The following is a 17,936-nucleotide window of genomic DNA, read 5'->3' on the forward strand; positions in this document are numbered from 1 at the left end:
AGCTAGAGAAACATCACTGCCCCAGGGCCTCGGCCCCGGCTACCGCTCCTTACAGCACACAACGCCACAGAAGCCAGAGAAGCCGCCTTACGACGAAGATGATGCCGCAGACCGCCAGCCACCTGCGCAGGCTGGACGCCGGCTTCCACTCGAACTTCACCCAGCTGTACGGCGTGAACTGGAACACGATTCTCTTCATCTTACCCCTGCAAAAGAGCAGAGCACACGTCTGTCCTTTCCATAAACAGCACACGAGACACATCTATTAACGTTCCCATTTGAGACACCAATTCAAAATGCCTCCATTTGCTCCGTAAAAATTACTGCTAAACGAGCTGAACATTCTGAGTTAAAGAGAAGCCTGTTGTTGGGACTGTCACTCACGCTTTGATATTCCCAGGCGGTATCGTAAGCAGTCTGCAGTTCCGCTTTGCGCAGCAGACACACCGCACAACAGGATGGTTCATTACTGGTGCAAGACTACAGGGCTCCAGGAAATGTAAGTTTCGGTGTGATTATTGGCACAAGGACCAAACAGATCCTTGCTGTGGATGGCAGAGCACAATCCTGACTCAGATTCCTGCCCCTCCCTTAGCAATTTCACTAAATAAGCTCATTTCCACAAGCCACTCTCATTCTTAGACACCAGGCAAGGCTCATGACAGGTATGAATTCTTTAATTCACGTGAATGCTAACACAACAACCCTTTGACAATCAAGGTCTTTGCCCTTCGCCTCTGGAGCTCCCTTCCCCATCAACTCACTTGTACGTAGGAATGTTCCAGAGCCCCTGCCACTTGTAGGTTTTCAGAGAGAGCCACGACAGGGTCTTCATCCCGCAGTAGATTCCCAGCCCGTTGCACAAGATCACATCCATGATCCACTGAAGGAGAAAACCGCAGTGAGGCTGGGGAAGGAACCCTGGAGTGCGTGGAAGGGACGATGTGCAGGCACACGACAGACAGACGGACAGAACACCCCGCAGGAGCAGCCTCGGCTGCCCGAGGTTCCCGAGCACAGCAGACCTGCTCCCCAGCCCCCGCTTGCTGGGAACAACTTCAGAAACACCAAACACCCCACAAAACCCCACAGAAAGTGGAACGGCTCCTCCAGCCTGGCTCTTGCTCGTGCCCAGAACTGCCCACGCTCGCTGCCACCCCTTCAGGCTGCCTCCTAACCAACGCCTGGCTCCAGGCTCAACAGGCGAAAACAGAGCCGTGACTTCTCCCCGTGCTCTGGGGCTGCAGAACCCCTGGCTGTCCTCTGCATCCTAACCCAAAGAGCCTCAATTTGAGAAGGGTTTTTGAAGGCAAACAGCTTTGTTTGATGTCTTTATACATAATGCATCTATTTTGATAAAGACAACCATGTAGAAAAATCATTACAAGCTTGGGAAAGAGCTTGCACTGTAAGAATAAAGACAAGCCCAGGTAGCAGAAGAAGCAGAGCTGTGTGCCCTGAACGCAGATAATTTGATCACTCTGGTAACAAATTTACATTTCATAGGGAAATAAAAAGGAATTTTTGAAGAGGGTGTCCCATGAAGCGATAGAGCTTGTTCTTCCACAGGGAAACGGGACCACAACCGTGTCTCTGGCTTGAAAAACCACCCACGAGCAGGATTTTAGGATAAGGATGGTTACAGCCCATCATGTGCAAAGGCCATACAGCCTTTCAGCAAGGCCAACACGAGCTTTTAAAAGCTTTTATAAATCAACACTCCAGCAACTCTAAACACAGAAATATTCGCTGTTTTCAGCAAACACTGAAGATGGGCTTGCACAGAGGGAAGAGCTGGACACGAACTGCACTGAGCCTGGTTTGTTGGTTTGTTTGGGCTTTTTTCTGTTTGGTTGGTCCGTTTGTTTTAAACAGGCAAGAAAAACCACCATCCGAAACCTTACACACAAAGTCTTGACCTTCCTCTTCATTTCAGATTTCACAGTTTGTACCACCACCAAACATTGGAAAAATTATCAGGTAAGGCTTCAGATTCTCCCTCTGATGCGAATGGAACTAAACTCCATATTTAACCACGTGCAACAGTTCGAAAGCCCACGGCACGACAGCAGCAGTGCCAGCGGTACTACAGCCTCCCTGTGGAGACGCAGCAGCGCTGCTGAGCTGCACACTCACCTCGTTGGCCACATGCACGTGAAACCGTTCAGTTCTCAGCACTTGCATCCCCTCCCTTTAGAACAGACCCTGCATTTAGACACAGATACGCTGCCCTGTGCCCTACGTACGTGATACCACCAGCACTCGCTGAAGTTGGGAAGCTGGTGCTCCAGGCTGTACTCCAGGAACTCAACATCACGCTGATGATCATACACATCCACCAGTCCCGAATCATCAGCGTCTGCAAAAAGGCAGGAGAAAGCGTTTCAAATATCCACCACGCTGCACACCACACTGCACACCGCTACAAACAGGGCTGAGGAGAACCAGGCACCGCTGACACGGACGCCCTTCAGAAATCTAAACCTAGAGGAGCTCCAGAAGCACCGCAAGGCCCATCCGGGTAGCAAGAGCTCGCACTGCACTCTCCCACACGCCACATCCAAAGGCCATTCGAACATTTATCTTGCTACAGGAGGAAAGGTTTGTACTTTCATTGACCGGAGCTCAGAATGACTCCTGCTGGAGGAGGGAGCTCGTCAATGTAACATCACTTTGGAAAGAAATGAGGTGACCTAATGTGGTCCAGAGCAAAACCCAGCCTTTCATCTATTACAGACACTGTGTCTAGTTCAGATGACCACCTAATGTCACTGCTCCCAGAGGCTGCTGTCACTGAGACAGAAGCAGCCAGGCTCTAAAAGCAGAACAGCACTGGAACAGGGATGTCTTGTAACACAAGAGTCATTCTTACCTTCAGGTACCAGCCGAAGAAGTGAGCAGGAACAAATCCATCCAGTTTGTCCTACAAACCAAGACGAGAGTGTGGGTCACTTTGCACTACAAACAATAACCCATTAAAGCTCAGGTTTTTTCCAGGACAAATGCAGAAATTAACTTCAGGTGTGTCACATATAAATACTGGATGCGTTTCACGAGATTCTCAGTTCTGGAGTACAAACAAGCCATGTGCAAAGCACAGTCACTGTTCTGAGGGGCAGGAACTGGCTCTGGGACTGCACTGACAAAGCGGAGCCCAGCTCCCAATGCTGAGTGCCTCGTTCCCTGCCTTTCCAAGGGACAGACGCAGAATATATCCAAGAACGTGCATTCCTCCATCAGATCCCCACCTTGTATCTAGTGGAGCTTCCTAAACCTACCAGCCCACATCTCCATCTGGTCAATGGGGAAGGTCGAGAGAAACCAGAAAGCTGAGGAATCATGGCCTGTCACCCAGCGCCCAAAAGACTCAGGAGCACACTTGAATAGTTCAATTAAGCAACGTTTTACCAAAACACGGCCAGGGTCACCGCGCAGCGACTCTGCGTGTGTCTCACCCAGATGTTGTGGAACGGGTCGGTGCCGTTGCCGGGATCGTACACGAGGCAGTTTCCCCCGTAGTCTCTCTGGCAAAGGAATGCCCAGGTGTGGGTCGATGTACTTCATGAACTGCCGCCCGTCCTGCACCGTCTGCAAAGCAACACAGCCACGGCTCCTCGCCAGCAGTTCCACGTCACACAAAAGGACAGAGGTGATTAAGACCAACACCGTAGCCTCAAATGGGTGGGGTTTTTTAAATGTGTTGGAGAATATATGTAGAGCTCAAAGCATCGCACAGCATATACACCTGACTGTCTGGGCCTCTTTCGCTAAACATTAAGGAAAAAATGACTACAGAATGAATGTAGGGTTTCTCAGAGATGAGGTTTAGGTCCGTTTCCGAGCCGCTGTGCCCTCGCTGCCCGCTCCAGCCTGGCGAGGGGAGGAGGAAGCGGCTGGGACTCAGGAGCGGCTCATCTAACGCCGCAGCTCCCGGCACAAAACACATAGTGCAGCTTGCTGAATAAACAGCCATTTCAAACAAGGTCCCACTAGCAGCACAGGCAATAAACCTGCAGCAAACAGCAAGGAAGGAATGATCAAAATATTAGTTATAAGCAGTGACCGAAACTCGAGCTACCGCACCAATAGCTCACATACACGTCTGCTGAGTATTTCCCAATGAAATTGCTCACGGTTGTGGATGCTGTTTTACACCACAAGTCGTGTAACTTCTGTGAGAGAGCAGCAGACAGCAAAAGCAGGGCAAGGCCTGAATTAGTTAACGGCAGTAATAACACAGTTACAGAAGAAAACCACTGTCAGGAAGTCGAGTCGCTCACGGACTCAGCGTCACCTCAACCTTGTCTAAAGCTCTGCGAAGCAGGGCTGTGTTTTTAGGAGCCCAGCAGCAGCCGGGCGGCTGGGCACAGAACAGACTGCTCAGCTTCCCTGCTGGAACCTCAACTACAACCGTGCCATCAAAGGAAAATTACATGGATTATTTGCTGCGAAACAAACAAAACCGGACAGTTTAGTGTTCTTGAGAGCTCGGCACTGACTTGTGGGGAGGCCCAGGAAAGCCAAGCACAACGAGAAGTGCTGGAGCCAAAGGAAATCTGGGATTAGCTGGAAAGGCTTTGATCAACATCAGAAACTTGTTTGCAAAGCACATGTCCTATTCCAACAGGTGACAGGTCCTGACACCATGAACTGCTTCCCCAGCTCACTTGGCCTCTAGAGGCAAAGGAAGAAAATTGCTCATCCCTCTGTCATCTCGAATGATTTTTAAAGTGACCGGATGAGCGTGCGCTGCTCCTTGCACAACAGGTTTAAAATACAGCGCACCAAAGGTTCCTAAGATGCCAGCAAGAAGGACCTGTCTGGAAATGAACAACTGGGGACTCAGACTGGAACCCAAGCCTGAAAAGCAGGCGGGCGTCTGACGGAACAGGACTGTTACCTCCATGGTTCGGTATCGCGACACTCGCGTTTGGCTTCAGATCAGGCTGAGATGATCCAGCCATCGGTCCGAGGAAAGCAGAGTCTCCTCCAGGACCTCGAGCTCTTCCTTGGCACTCGAACGCGATTTGCGGTGGTGTAAGTGCACACACGGCAACACCATGGTTGGGTAACAGTGGCGGTTCACTGTTCTCACCTACCAAAATATCCTACTGCACTTCTGAGAAGTCACAGAATCAAGCTCAGTTTACTAAAGGATGACGCTATGGTAAAAAATAACATGCTTGATCTGGAAGTACCAATAGCTCCTAGAAAACATATCACCCTCAGTTTGCTGCTGCTACACAAAGTCGTGTAAGAGGTTTCAGTTTATTGCAAAAACAAAAGCTCAAAGCACTCTGCATGCCAGGTAAAAAGTGTCAGAAAGAGCAGAGGAGTCGCCAGGCTGCAGGACAAGGAGCTGTCCCTGGAGCCCGGCGCAGCGGGGGTGCGCAGCAGGGGCGCGCAGCGGGGGGTGCGCAGTGAGGGCGCCCAGCAGGGGCGCTCAGCCGGGGCGCCAGCTCCCCACCGCCCCAGCCAAACAGCTCTGACCTGTCAGCACTCACCTAACAGCTCCGGACTGCGGCATGTGCCCCGGGCTGAGAGCAGCCGCACGGCACACGGCGAGGGAAATGCTGTATAACGTTACAGTTTGTCCTCAGTCTAGAAGTCTCATGAAATAGCACAATGATTGGATGTCACAAAAATGTGAAATGCATCTCCCGCAGTCAGTGAGAAGCCTCAAGAACACCACACAGGATTTTACATCCACATTAGACTGGCATTCAGCAACCAGAGGTTGAAGTGACTTACCTGGAAGAGTATGAAGATGAGGAAGAGCTCGTAGACAACGCTGACACACAGCCAAAACCTCCAGTAAGCTACAGAAACAAACGGGACGTTAGCGAGCCTTCAGCAACCAACACAGCCAATTATGCGTTCACTCTAACACCACTAACACTGCTCAAAGGGACGCTCCCACCACAGCACTGTAAACCCAGCATTTACCTGTTCACTGTCCTGCCTAAGGAACAAATTTGTAAATGTGCCAGGGCTGCTTAGGCAATGATCTGATCGGTAACAACGGGCCAGGATCTGCTAGAAAGCGTCTCCAGCTGGTGAAGTGGAGATGGGGCAGAGAAAGATCCATCAGTGGACTATGGAGTTGCTGATTACTGTCTAGTGCCTGCACACCGGTGATGCCATGGAGGCGAAAATTGACAAGTTCCACCTCTGAAGAGACTAAACGCACACCAAGGAACTCAGCAAGGTTCCAAGGGGACGCCTACACCTCTCAGTAACGTCACGTACTCATCACTGTGGAATGATTTTGATGGACTTTCCTCCCGGTGTTTCCTGTTTACACCAATAAACCAGAGCTCTCCTTCCACAGGCACATCCAGGGGACAGATCGGCATCGGGAAAGCGGAATGCAGACAGCGGCTCCCGCGGCCGAGTGCGGACAGCGAGCGGTTCCCTCGCGGTGCCGGAACCACGAGCCTCCGTCCGGCCGTGTGTCCCAGCTCCGCGGCAGCTCAGGTCTGTCGCTGCTGGGAAGCAGGACCGCGGCACCAACGCAAGAACGAAACACCAACTCCGGGCCTGCAAACACACCTGCCAGCTCCGGACCTAACATCGATCAGCCGTGCTGCTGCGGAGCTCCCAAAGGCTCGCTCGCCCCCGAAACAACACGAAACGTCGTCTTTGCCAATTCAGACTCGAGTAGCAAAAAAAATTCCACATTTTCCAAGCTGTCTCTACCAGCCCGGGTCTGACACCATCATTAAAACAGACAATGGGAGAAGGGCTGGCTTCTTTCAGCAAAACTGCTGAATTCATGTCACCGAAATGGCCCACTTTACACTGCCAGGGAAAAGAGACAAGCCTGAGTTCAGAGCTCCCTAACAGCTCCCGTGGGAAATGTGGAAGTTTTAAGAACGTTACTTCAAGTCTACAAATGTAATTGCCATTTCTTAATCATGCAATACAATGAAGTGTCTTCTTACAGGTCAGTCATTAGATAAAAAACCAAAGCCTCCTGTCTTTCTAGAATGCAGCTCAGGAAAAACAAGCAAAAGCCCTCCGTTGGGCACAGGACTGGTTGAAGAGAACGTCTCCCCAAACCGGCACCGCTGCGCTGCCGAAAAATAGTTCAGCTTTTCCAACACGAGTCTGCAGGATACAAATACGGTGGTGGCTCTTTTTAAAGTGATTATAAAGAATCAGTTTGGTTTGATAAGGTGCTGTCTGTCCTTCCCCATAATGCTGCGTCCCTTGAAGGATAAGCACGGCGTTGGAGGCAGAGCTGAGCGTTCATTAACGCGATCCTTCATTAACACGATCCTCCCACGAGAGCAGAGCAGCTTCCTGCAGACCTCAGAACAGCCTGTGTGACCGTTCACACTGCTCACAGCCACCAGTGTGCCACACCAGCTCTGAAGCGACGTACACCCGCTCAAACGGCAGAACTCTAATCCTTACGTGAGCCTCCCCCCTCCTGTGTGCGCAGGGCCCTGGTGCCGCTGCCGAAGGGGCTCAGTGACACCCCATCGTAACAAAAGATCTGGTTATAACTGAGCGTCCTTTCTTCCTGCCTAAGTACCCAAGAGGTTTTGAAGACCACTTTACACATGTACACGGACACCAGAAACAAGATGTTTCCCAAGCTGTACAAACACTGTGCTCTCTCTCCTCCCGGCCTGGTCCCAGCTCTAGCCATAGTTATTTTTGGCATGCCTCTAATATTTGTTTTCCTTACATGCACTTGTCACCATAAGCCTCCCTCAAACTAGGTCTATCTTCCTGATTAAGTAGGCTTCAACTAATCATTTACACACCGTACAGGGCAGTGATTACTGAGCCGCTGAGCCCCCGAGGAACACGTAACAGCGCTGCCTGCCCGAGCGCAACCAGCGCCTGCCCGGGCTGTCCGCAGAGCTTCCCGCTCGCCCCGCGCCCGCACACCCTCCGTGAGCAATGGAAAGAAACCTCCGGTTCCTGGCCCAAGCAAGGCGCTGATCTGAGAGGGACTAAGTGTGCGGAAGCTGCGAAGGGCTGGCGGGAGCAGCAGGACGGGGCGGGAGAGCTGCCTGCTCAGCGAACACTGCTCCGGGGCTGCTCCGGCACAGGGCTCAGCGGCAAGTTCAGGTTCAAAGGCAGCGCTGGGACACGGCAGGCAAGCCCTTCACACCCCTCCTAGCTCTGCGGGGCAGTCCTGTGCTTCTGAACTAACGCTGAACACATTCAACGCTGTGCCAGGATAGAAAAACAGGAGTTAAGTTCAGCTTGTCCAAATCCCCACGAAGAGTCATTTATTCCACACGGCCAGTGAAAAAGCAGCCGGTTAGTACCACCGTCCCAGGACATTACAGTACCACAGGATGTTTGGGATTGGAAGAGACCTGGAAAGCTCATCCAGTGCAATCCCCCCGGAGCAGGAACACCCAGATGAGGTTACACAGGAAGGTGTCCAGGCGGGTTGGAATGTCTGCACAGAAGGAGACTCCACAACCCCCTGGGCAGCCTGGGCCAGGCTCTGACACCCTCACCCCAAACAAGTTTCTTCTCAAATTCAAGTGGAACCTCTTGTGTTCCAGTTTGATCCCATTACCCCTTGTCCTATCATTGTTTGCCACCGAGAAGAGCCTGGCTCCATCCTCGTGGCACTCACCCTCTATATATTTATAAGCATTAACAAGGTCACCCCTCAGTCTCCTCTTCTCCAAACTAAAGAGCCCCAGCTCCCTCAGCCTTTCCTCATAAGGGAGGTGCTCCACTCCCTTAATCATCTTTGTTGCCCTGCGCTGGACCCTCTCCATTTCTGCAACAGCGGCGCTGAGCACCCAGAGGCCTGATGTGTGCCAGGGGCGGTTGGCACGGGGCAGACCGCGCGCCGGCCCCTGGACACAGCCCTGCAGAAAGCGTTTCTCCTCTAGAGCGACAGAGCGCTCCACGCGGCCGCAGCTGCTCAGAACCTCACCCGCCGCTCCCCAGGCGCCTCGTGCTCTCATCCGTCCAGTCAACATAACTGCTGGCACAGGCTGGGAATATTAGAAGCTGTTTCTTAGGGCATTAATAACTGTCATGGAAAATGTCTTTAAAATTACAATGTGGGCATGTTATCTTGACAAAGACAATAAAGCATCATTAAGCTCTTACAACACTGGGCCATTTGCACGTTCCAGGCTCCATAAAGGGAGCTGGCAATAAGAATGAGGAACATCTTTTATTGCAAACACTAAAAAGTCATTGTGTTGACACTGACTCAATCCACAATTAATTTTATGATGAAATCCATTACACCCCCCAAAGCTGGGTGTTCCCCACCAATGAACAGACCCTCGAGCTGAGTTTAAGATTCATCCCCTGTACAGGGCTGCTCGCTGGCTCCAAGCACTGCTCGTCCTTTGCTACGAGGTTCGGATGGAAACACAGGCCTTGAAGCCAACGGTTTATAGGAAGGAAATGGAAAATGGGATAAAAAAAACAGCTTAAGTTTGTAAAGAAGTCTTGCCTAAATACTCATGCATACCTATTTTCATCATAATCCTACATTTCTGAACTGCGGTAAGGCAGCTGGTGCAGGTCCACGCAGCAAATTATTTGTTCAATTAGAGAAAATCAGGGCGGTGTTGAAAGCAGCAGTAAAATGGTGCAGCTGGATGAGGCACCGGCTGAAGCTGACAGCGCCGGTGACAGCAGCACGAAGGCGGTTTGGGTGCCCACACGGTTTCACTAACGGCCTTAGGGAAAAGCAAGTGAATAACACAAAGCGCAGGGAGCAGCAGCAGGGAAGGCAGGGCCAGCGGAGAGCAATCCAGCTGATCTCAAAGGCCCAGGGCAGCGCAGCGGCTCAGAACGCAGTTCACACTCAGAACCAGTGAGTTTTCCAGCTGCACTGGGCTCGTGCTGCCCGCCAGCCGCTCGGCGATCGCTGTAACACAGCGGAGGAGCAGGCGCGGCACACAGACGGACAGCGGGGCTGCGCGGCACCGGGAAGCACTGACACTGTCACACTAACAGGAGCTCTCACACCTGCAACATCCTACTCGGTCTGGACAGCCACCTCAAAATAAAACACCCCAAGAGAGGGGCTACCCAAACGCTACGGGGAAAGCAGCCTTATATTCGGAGGGGAAACTAAAAGCAAAACTTGTTGCCTTAGCAAAATTTGTTTGCTTTGGGAAAACCAACAGTGAGCTGGCGTGTGTGAGCTGTGTGTAAATAAACCAGGTGGACAGACAAGGAGTAAGAAGAGCTATTTAAATAGAACATTAGGCACAAAAAACGAAGTACCTCTGAGCTGGTCAGACCTGGGTACACGCACACTGCATAACAGGGCTCCGAACATCAGCCGGGAGGAGCAGTGTGGAACCGAGCTCCTGTGGAGCTGCGGCTTGAGGAGCCGATGTAAGACGTGACATGACCGCGGTGACCCACGGCCTCCTCCTGCCCTATAACTGGCAGCAGCCTTTGCCGCGGTGCCTTCCCAGTGAGATCTCCTGGAACGGCACCGCTCGGCCAAGGTCAGGGGCTCGCTGCCCAAACACCCTGTAACGGGAGAGCTGGCGGAGCTCCCGGGCTGTGCTGCCAAGAGCCCCGGGACGGGGGGAGGACTGACACCTTCGAACCGGCACCACCCGTCCTGCTGCGACCGAGGGCGACCCGCTGGCCCAGCCAGCTGCTGCGGCCCCCAAAACGCCCTGCACACCGTCCCCAGCGGGCTGGAGACGGGGCGAGCCAAGGCCAGAGGCAACACGAACACGCTCGGGATTTGACGCGACTGAACACGGCGGAGGTGGTTCGGTCACCCTGTCGGTGGAGCATTCGCTGGGGCTGCCGGACAGGGGCAGCCGCTGGCTCCCTCCGTGCCGCAGTGCGCTGCACACACCTCTGCCCCTCGGGCTCTCCCACCCAGTTGGTACCACTTTGGTGCAGGGAATAAAAATGACAAAACCACCGCATGTTCTACAACTGAGAGCACCCAAATACACTGGTGTCCTTAGAAGGAGGAATTTGTTGTACAAGAGGAACCAGAATTGACTGTAACAGCAGGGAAAGGCTAAAAACTGCTATGTCATGAAATGCAAACTCGTGAATAAAGCGCTAGGTTTGCAGAGGTGCGCTGGGGCACTGCTCCAGAACACGGCCTGCTCTGCTGAGGTTCCTCATGCAGAATAGCATCCCTAAACTGGAATGTTAAGGTTTTGGCATAAGAAATACCTGGAGCTTTATGTGACCGTAGGAGAGCTTAATGCTTTCAGGAATATTATGTAAGCCTATATAAATTTGCTTAATTCTTTCCCAGTGATCCACATCTAAAAATAAGCCAAACGATCCAAGATATTAAAATATCTGGGTGGAAGCTGGGAGGCTATGCAGTAAGTGTGCAGTGTTATTTAAGCTATACTATTATTATTTAAATTACCACTTACCTTCTCTACAAGTAACCCAAATATTTAGGCTCACCATAAACCATTTACCCAAAATATCTGAGTGACTTAAGTGACTGAAATTACCTGGATGAGGTCTTGAAAATGGTCCATCTTTAGCTTGTGTAACTCCGAAACACAGGAAAACCAAAATACTGGCAACGATCCCTCTGAAAGGGAAAACAGAACAAAGTGATTTGCTGCTCCATCCTCCCCTCGAAGACCCGGATCCTATTCCCCTGCTCGAGCGCTGGCCGCGATGGGCAGAGGCCCCGCGGGTGCAACTCTCGACTGTGAATAAACAGGCTGTTTGCAGGAGCCACAGACACCCATCATTTTGCTTTCATTGAGAACGTGTTCCATATCAGAAGCAATAGCAGACCATTCATGTGTCAAACACTTCAAAATAGAACACAAAAGGCTTTACGAAAACTATTTTGCAACAGTCACCTCTTAGTACAAAACGTTGGTGCTTCCTGAAAATGAAAATGGCTTTTATTTGACAGATGTAACTCAGTTATTTTGGTTGCTGGGAAGGAACAGAAACAGCTACAGAATGAAAACAGCGAATAGATAGTTCTGTCATGATTTTTAAAGATGAAAACGCTAAAAGGGTTTTCAGCTGATCTCAAACAAGGAGAATATTTGGCGTTTTGAGTCACTAGCCTGTATTTGGGAACAGCAGGACTACAACTGTACAGAAAAGCTGCATTCTGAGCCGCGGTACAGCACGATGTCCCTGCTGCTGTCACCACGCTCAGCCATGAACTACGGTGTCCAAGGTGATGGTTTCAGGCCTCCTGAGGGCCATTAACTTCCTGAACCTGCATCCCCACAAGACCCTGCAGTTACGCTCCTTTTCTAAAACACAGTCTTGGCCGCAGCAGATGCAGCAGCTGCGCTGAGAGAAGCTGGAGCTTCAGCTATTTTGTTTTATTTCAGGTTTTGAAGAAAATCACAGATTTGCACGACAACCCTGCCAGCTCCGGTATCGCTTTCCCTGCGGTAACCAGGCTTGTCCCCTAGCGGCACGGCACGGCACGGCCTCCTCGGGCCCCGGCCAGAGCCGCAGCGGCCGTGCCACGGCCGGTCCCAGCGGGGGCCCCTGCACACCCCCTGGCAGCCCCAAAGGACATGGGCAGCGCACCTTCTGGAGCAGCGCACCTGCTGGAGCAGCGCACCTGCTGGAGCAGCGCATCAGGCGGACGCTGCACAGGAAACGCGCCTACCAAAATCATTTTAGCACTTAACCGAGCACGAATGGGAGAACACCACAAGTTTCGTTAGCACAAACAAGCTATTGTGTGCTTTATTTTGAGAGCTGATTCAGAGCCACAAGACAATGAAGCTTGTCTGTGTCTGTACATCACCCTTTGTTCCAGGCTCTTAACGTGACATCTCCCTGTCCCTTCCCTGTCCCACCTCCAGCGCTGTGACTGGTACAATCCCCTCGGTGGCACCTCCAGCTGCAGAACTGGTAGATCACACGTATCACATCAATATCTGTGTGCACAACCCTAGTGACCTTGGACTAGATTTACACATAAAGCATTTCTATAAATCTTATCTTGAAAAAAATTTCTCCCTTCAATACCGCCCTAATGTGTTGCAGGAAGAAAAACAGCACTGAAACGCAAATACAAATCTCAGCTACACACACCACGCCCTGTGATCTCACAGGCGCACGCTCTGCTTTGTGTCCATCATTTCTCCTGATGGTTTATCACCTGGGCCCAACCCCTCACCCTGCCCGCGCCTGCCTCAGATGGGGTGTGGTGACAACCTCGTGCTGGCACCCCTCAGCAAGCGGGGAACAGCGGGGCCGAGCGCCGGCAAGTGCGGGTTGAGCCTTCGCAGCCAAGCAGTGCAACACTGCTCCACTGTCGGTGTGCAGCGCTTGGAAGTAAAGGGACACGACAGCCGGGGACGCTGCTCAGCGGTAACACGACGCCTTCTGCTCATTAAGCGGGCAAGAGTTCCCGGGAAATATTTGCACACAGTGACAGCCTCGTGCGGGCCAAAATTTTACATCAAAACACACAATAGCTCCACGTTAAGACTGAAAAAGATCTCAGGGTAGGATAAGGTATTTTAAGTTATGGGATAAAAAAAGAGAAAATTTGGGATACAGATATATTTATGCATGTTGTGATCGTCTCACCTCTGCTCTGAAATGCCTCTTTTTGTTCAAACAGACACTTAGAGAGCCATGTAAAATTGGTTGGGATGAATGAGATGTAAGAAAGCAGCAGACACATGGATGCTAGAGAAGGTAAGAACAAGGGCTGAGACGTGATTTGAGCTGGGATCCTTCAAGCTTAGCGGTGCTAAACTTGGCCTAGTGCTTACCGCAAAGACCTCGGGAAAGAGATTTACCTGAGCCCCGGCGGGAGCTCATGGAGCACGGACAGGGCAGGGGAAGGTGCCGACCACCAGAGCCCTCCATCCGCTGCCACGGGGCCGGGGAAGCGGTGAGGCTCAGGAAAGGCCAGGGACTCGTGCGCCCTGTCTGCGCCGATCCTCGGTTGGCAGGAGCAATGATGTGGCAGATAACCACCATCTCAGAGCTCCGCACGCACCTGGAACGACTGTGGCAACAGCACCAGGATGCAGTGTGTGAGCAGACAGAGATGAGTCCTCCAACACCAACACCACACCCCATGTTTGGAGGACTGTAACCATTCTCAGGATGCTGCTCATCAAGGGGTGGTACAGTCAGAGATGCAGAAGGGAGCAGAGAACATTCGCTACTCATTGCCGGTATGATGCTGTTCAATTGATTTTACCAACTGGACACATTATTCCCTGCACTGAATACGCAGAAAGCAACCTCTATTTCACGAAAGAAAGGTTACTGTGCTGGTTAATCTCCTCTGGTTTGGTTTATGAAAGCAGTAGAGGCTCTAATCTCGATAATAAGATGTGGTGCTGGGTGACCTCAGATCTGTATTACCGCCCAGTGATGTGTCATCACTTCTCTTGCAGCTCCTCCCCTCTCCGCCTGCCCTGTCACTGCAGAGGCTGTCCCCTCTGTCCCCTCCCCATGCCTGCTGAACGGGGATAAACCGGCACTTGTGAAACCGTGCAGAAACCCCCCAGCTCCACCATGTTCCGGCCCGTTCCATCCCACCCCATACACACACCAACCCTCAGTCTGGCACACGGGTGAGGGGGAGTTACATCAACTCCAGCTGTTGGGTACCTGCCAGGAGAACAACCAGGATTAACCCAGGAAACACCCTCACTCCTGCATCTCCGCACCAATGAATACTGCATCCTCAGTCACTTAGATCCTTTAATGGCAAGGGGAAAAAACCACCATGATATTTAAGAAACCAGACTGGGAGAAACCAGAATGGTTTCCATGCTCATAGCAAGGATGCTTCGCAGTCTGTAAGCACGTTTAATTTTTAAAATATCCTTGCATTTTTAAAAGACCACTTTTCTTCCCCCTTTTTGCTCCCTAACGTAATTCTTTAAAAAGAGGAGAAATTCAACTACATTTAATCAGTTTAAATTACGGTAGAAACGGATCACGCAGGTAAGACATCTCATTCCGAGTTTCAAGGAGTTCCCCTTTGGGCTACAAGTTCTCCTGTTGATTTTCAATGAGCAATGATCTGTATTGAAATCTGGAACATCATTTTACAAAATGGGCTTAAGTCAGACAAACTCAGTCACAGCTGCCAGAATTCAGAAAGTGAGGGCGTTTCACAGCAGAGCAGCAGAACCATTGCCAGACAAACAGGCAGTACTGCAGGCCTTAGGGCGAGCTCCGCGTTGTGTTTTAAATCACACACGGCAGGCACCAGCTATGACACAGAGTGATGCTAAACTGATTAGAAATTAAATTCCAGGACCAGCATCAAAGGAGCTTATAGACTTATGCCTGGGTCCGTCATTTTGCGAGGGGTCGGGCGTCTAAAGGAGTTAACACAAAGGTCATTTGAGGTACCTTGTCCACAAGGTAAAAGCACGTATGGTAACGTTCATATCGCGACCCTGTTCTTATAGTCACCATACGGAAACGCTGTGTCACACACTTGGTGTTGTAGGCTGTGTGCTGGAGGTTATGTCACACACACACCTCTTGGTGTTGTAGGCTGTGTGCTGGGGGGTTATGTCACACACACACACCTCTTGGTGTTGTAGGCTGTGTGCTGGGGGTTTATGTCACACACACATACCTCTTGGTGTTGCAGGCTGTGTGCTGGGGGGTTATGTCACACACTTGGTGTTGTAGGCTGTGTGCTGGGGGTTTATGTCACACACACACACCTCTTGGTGTTGCGGGCTGTGTGCTGGGGGGTTATGTCACACAATTGGTGTTGTAGGCTGTGTGCTGGGGGTTTATGTCACACACTCACCTCTTGGTGTTGTAGGCTGTGTGCTGGGGGTTTATGTCACACGCTCACCTCTTGGTGTTGTAGGCTGTGTCCTGGGGGGTTATGTCACACACTCACCTCTTGGTGTTGTAGGCTGTGTGCTGGGGGGTTATGTCACACACTTACCTCTTGGTGTTGTAGGCTGTGTCCTGGGGGGTTTCTTCAAGCAAGGTTACGTAGCCCAGCGCACACGTGAGGATGAACAAGACTGTTAAGGTGTGAGCTCTCCTGCGATTCAGAAGAGAGAAAATGGGAGTCAGGAAGCAGAACAGCTCACATCTTCACCCGTGGGCAAGGCGCAGTATGTCTGCCCAGCGGTGGGTAACAGTACGGAAGTTTTGGTGGCGTACAGCACAGAAACCAGAGCTTTGGCTGGCGCTGGTGTGGCTCCAAGCCCCACACAGCAGCTTGCACGAGAACGGGCCCGGCTCACCTCCCCGCGCTCGGGGTTAAGGAACGTTCGGGCAAACACCTGCCAGGGAGCAGGAGCAACCTGAGGAAAATCAGCACCTAGTTCTAAAACCCTGCAGGTTTCCCTCCTGGTTTGTCAGGTACATCCTCAACGGTGCTGCTGCACAGCTCTGTTTCAAAGCCTCTGAACAAAAACTGCGGCAGACTGAGAACACTAAATGGAAGAGAATTCACTCTATAGACATGGGAATTACACATTGCAAGCAAAACCAGTCATTTAAAAGGAAAAAAATCTGAAAGAGAACAGTCGCGGTTGTCAGAATGACGACGCTGCCTCCAGATGCCTCATTGCCAGTAACTCGTACAGCTCCATCTCAGCCCCGAGGAGCTGGCCAGGCTGACGGCCAGAGTGCACTGCCGGGGTTACCGCCCGGGGCACTGCCGGGGTTACCGCCCGGGGCACTGCCGGGGTTACCGCCCGCAGAGCCACCCACGGCCGGTTCTGTGCCAGCGGTTTCCACTGAACCCCCCGGTGCAGCTGGTTCTGGTGTGGGGTTTCCACTGAACCCCCCGGTGCTGCCGGTTCTGGTGCGGGGTTTCACCGAAGGCCTGGTGCAGCCGGTTCTGGTGCGGGGTTTCACCGGAGCCCCGGTGCTGCCGGTTCTGGTGCGGGGTTTCACCGGAGCCCCGGTGCAGCCGGTTCTGGTGCGGGGTTTCACCGGAGCCCCGGTGCAGCCATTCCGCAGCGGCTGACTGCAACACGTGCGCCTCCTGACTGTGACCCATCTAGGATATTCTCACCTTGCACTGTCTGCTCGCTTTTAATTTACAGTTGAGCGTTCCCTTCCTGCTGAGCACCATTTCCTGTTGTCACTGGGAACCGTCCAGTTAAGGACAGGGCACAAGGCATGAGTTCTGTGTTAAAGGACTGCACAACATCCCTTGACACAGACTATTGAAATAACACAGGTATAAAGCGTGAAGCTTAGAGAAAAGAAAAACTGTGAATGAAAAGAACTGTTTGACAAGTATTTGTATGTACCTGCTCTTATATTTTCTTTCTATACCATTTTGTAACAGAAGCTAGCATTACATTTTGGGTTTTTGCCAGAAGACCAAAGTCTCTATGTATTCAAGTTGTACCGCATGATAAACCAGAGATCATCCGGGATTTCTGAGAAGCCCCCTGGTTTCCCTTCAAACATGCCAGTCACCTGTGAAACTGCGCTGAAGGTTAAGGTGAGCGTTACTCTGCACCACAGCTCCAGCCTAATCCAACCCAGGCACGGCTCCCAGCACCCCTGTAATCCTGCCGGGAGACATGCAACAGCCCGTAAGCAGATCAATCCTCTTCCGCCGCTGCTAAAAAGGTGCTCAGCATTTATCGCTAACCTTCCGTGCACCCAGAGGACACGGGCTGAGCGGCTCCAGAAAGAAAACAAAACACCCCAAAACACAGCGAAACAACCCGGCAAAAATCCCACCGCAAACAGAAACACAAAACAAAGAGAACCCACGAATGTCTGCAAAAGTAGCAAGGAATCAACGTGAAAAAGAAATGGATCTAGCTATGGAATGGCAGGCGACCCGGCCACTGAATGGCAGGCGACCCGGCCATCGCACACTTGATGTTCATTGAACGAGTACAAGACTCGGGGCCGGTTTTGTCATCTACAGCAGTTTAACAACCTAAACACTCAAAGGGGCAGCAGAGCAGGGGACTGAATTCAGCGCTCCGACTCACTTAAATGAGAGCATGGTCTTGTTAGCT

The 17,936-nt window shown here is 51.6% G+C and overlaps 1 protein-coding gene across 1 annotated transcript in view; it reads right to left on the reverse strand.

Annotated features, from left to right (window-relative positions):
• Window positions 1-17,936, reverse strand: part of PTDSS2 (phosphatidylserine synthase 2) — a 29,647-nt gene that overhangs the window by 7,291 nt on the left and 4,420 nt on the right. Inside the window, 10 exon segments of the mRNA XM_080346192.1 lie at window positions 92-206; window positions 765-883; window positions 2,247-2,311; window positions 2,314-2,359; window positions 2,873-2,923; window positions 3,456-3,525; window positions 3,527-3,588; window positions 5,752-5,819; window positions 11,457-11,539; window positions 15,881-15,982. Of these exon segments, the coding sequence (XP_080202318.1) occupies window positions 92-206; window positions 765-883; window positions 2,247-2,311; window positions 2,314-2,359; window positions 2,873-2,923; window positions 3,456-3,525; window positions 3,527-3,588; window positions 5,752-5,819; window positions 11,457-11,539; window positions 15,881-15,982 (781 nt within the window).

Source organism: Nesoenas mayeri (genome assembly GCF_963082525.1).
Source record: "Nesoenas mayeri genome assembly, chromosome: 5".
NCBI lineage: Eukaryota > Metazoa > Chordata > Aves > Columbiformes > Columbidae > Nesoenas > Nesoenas mayeri.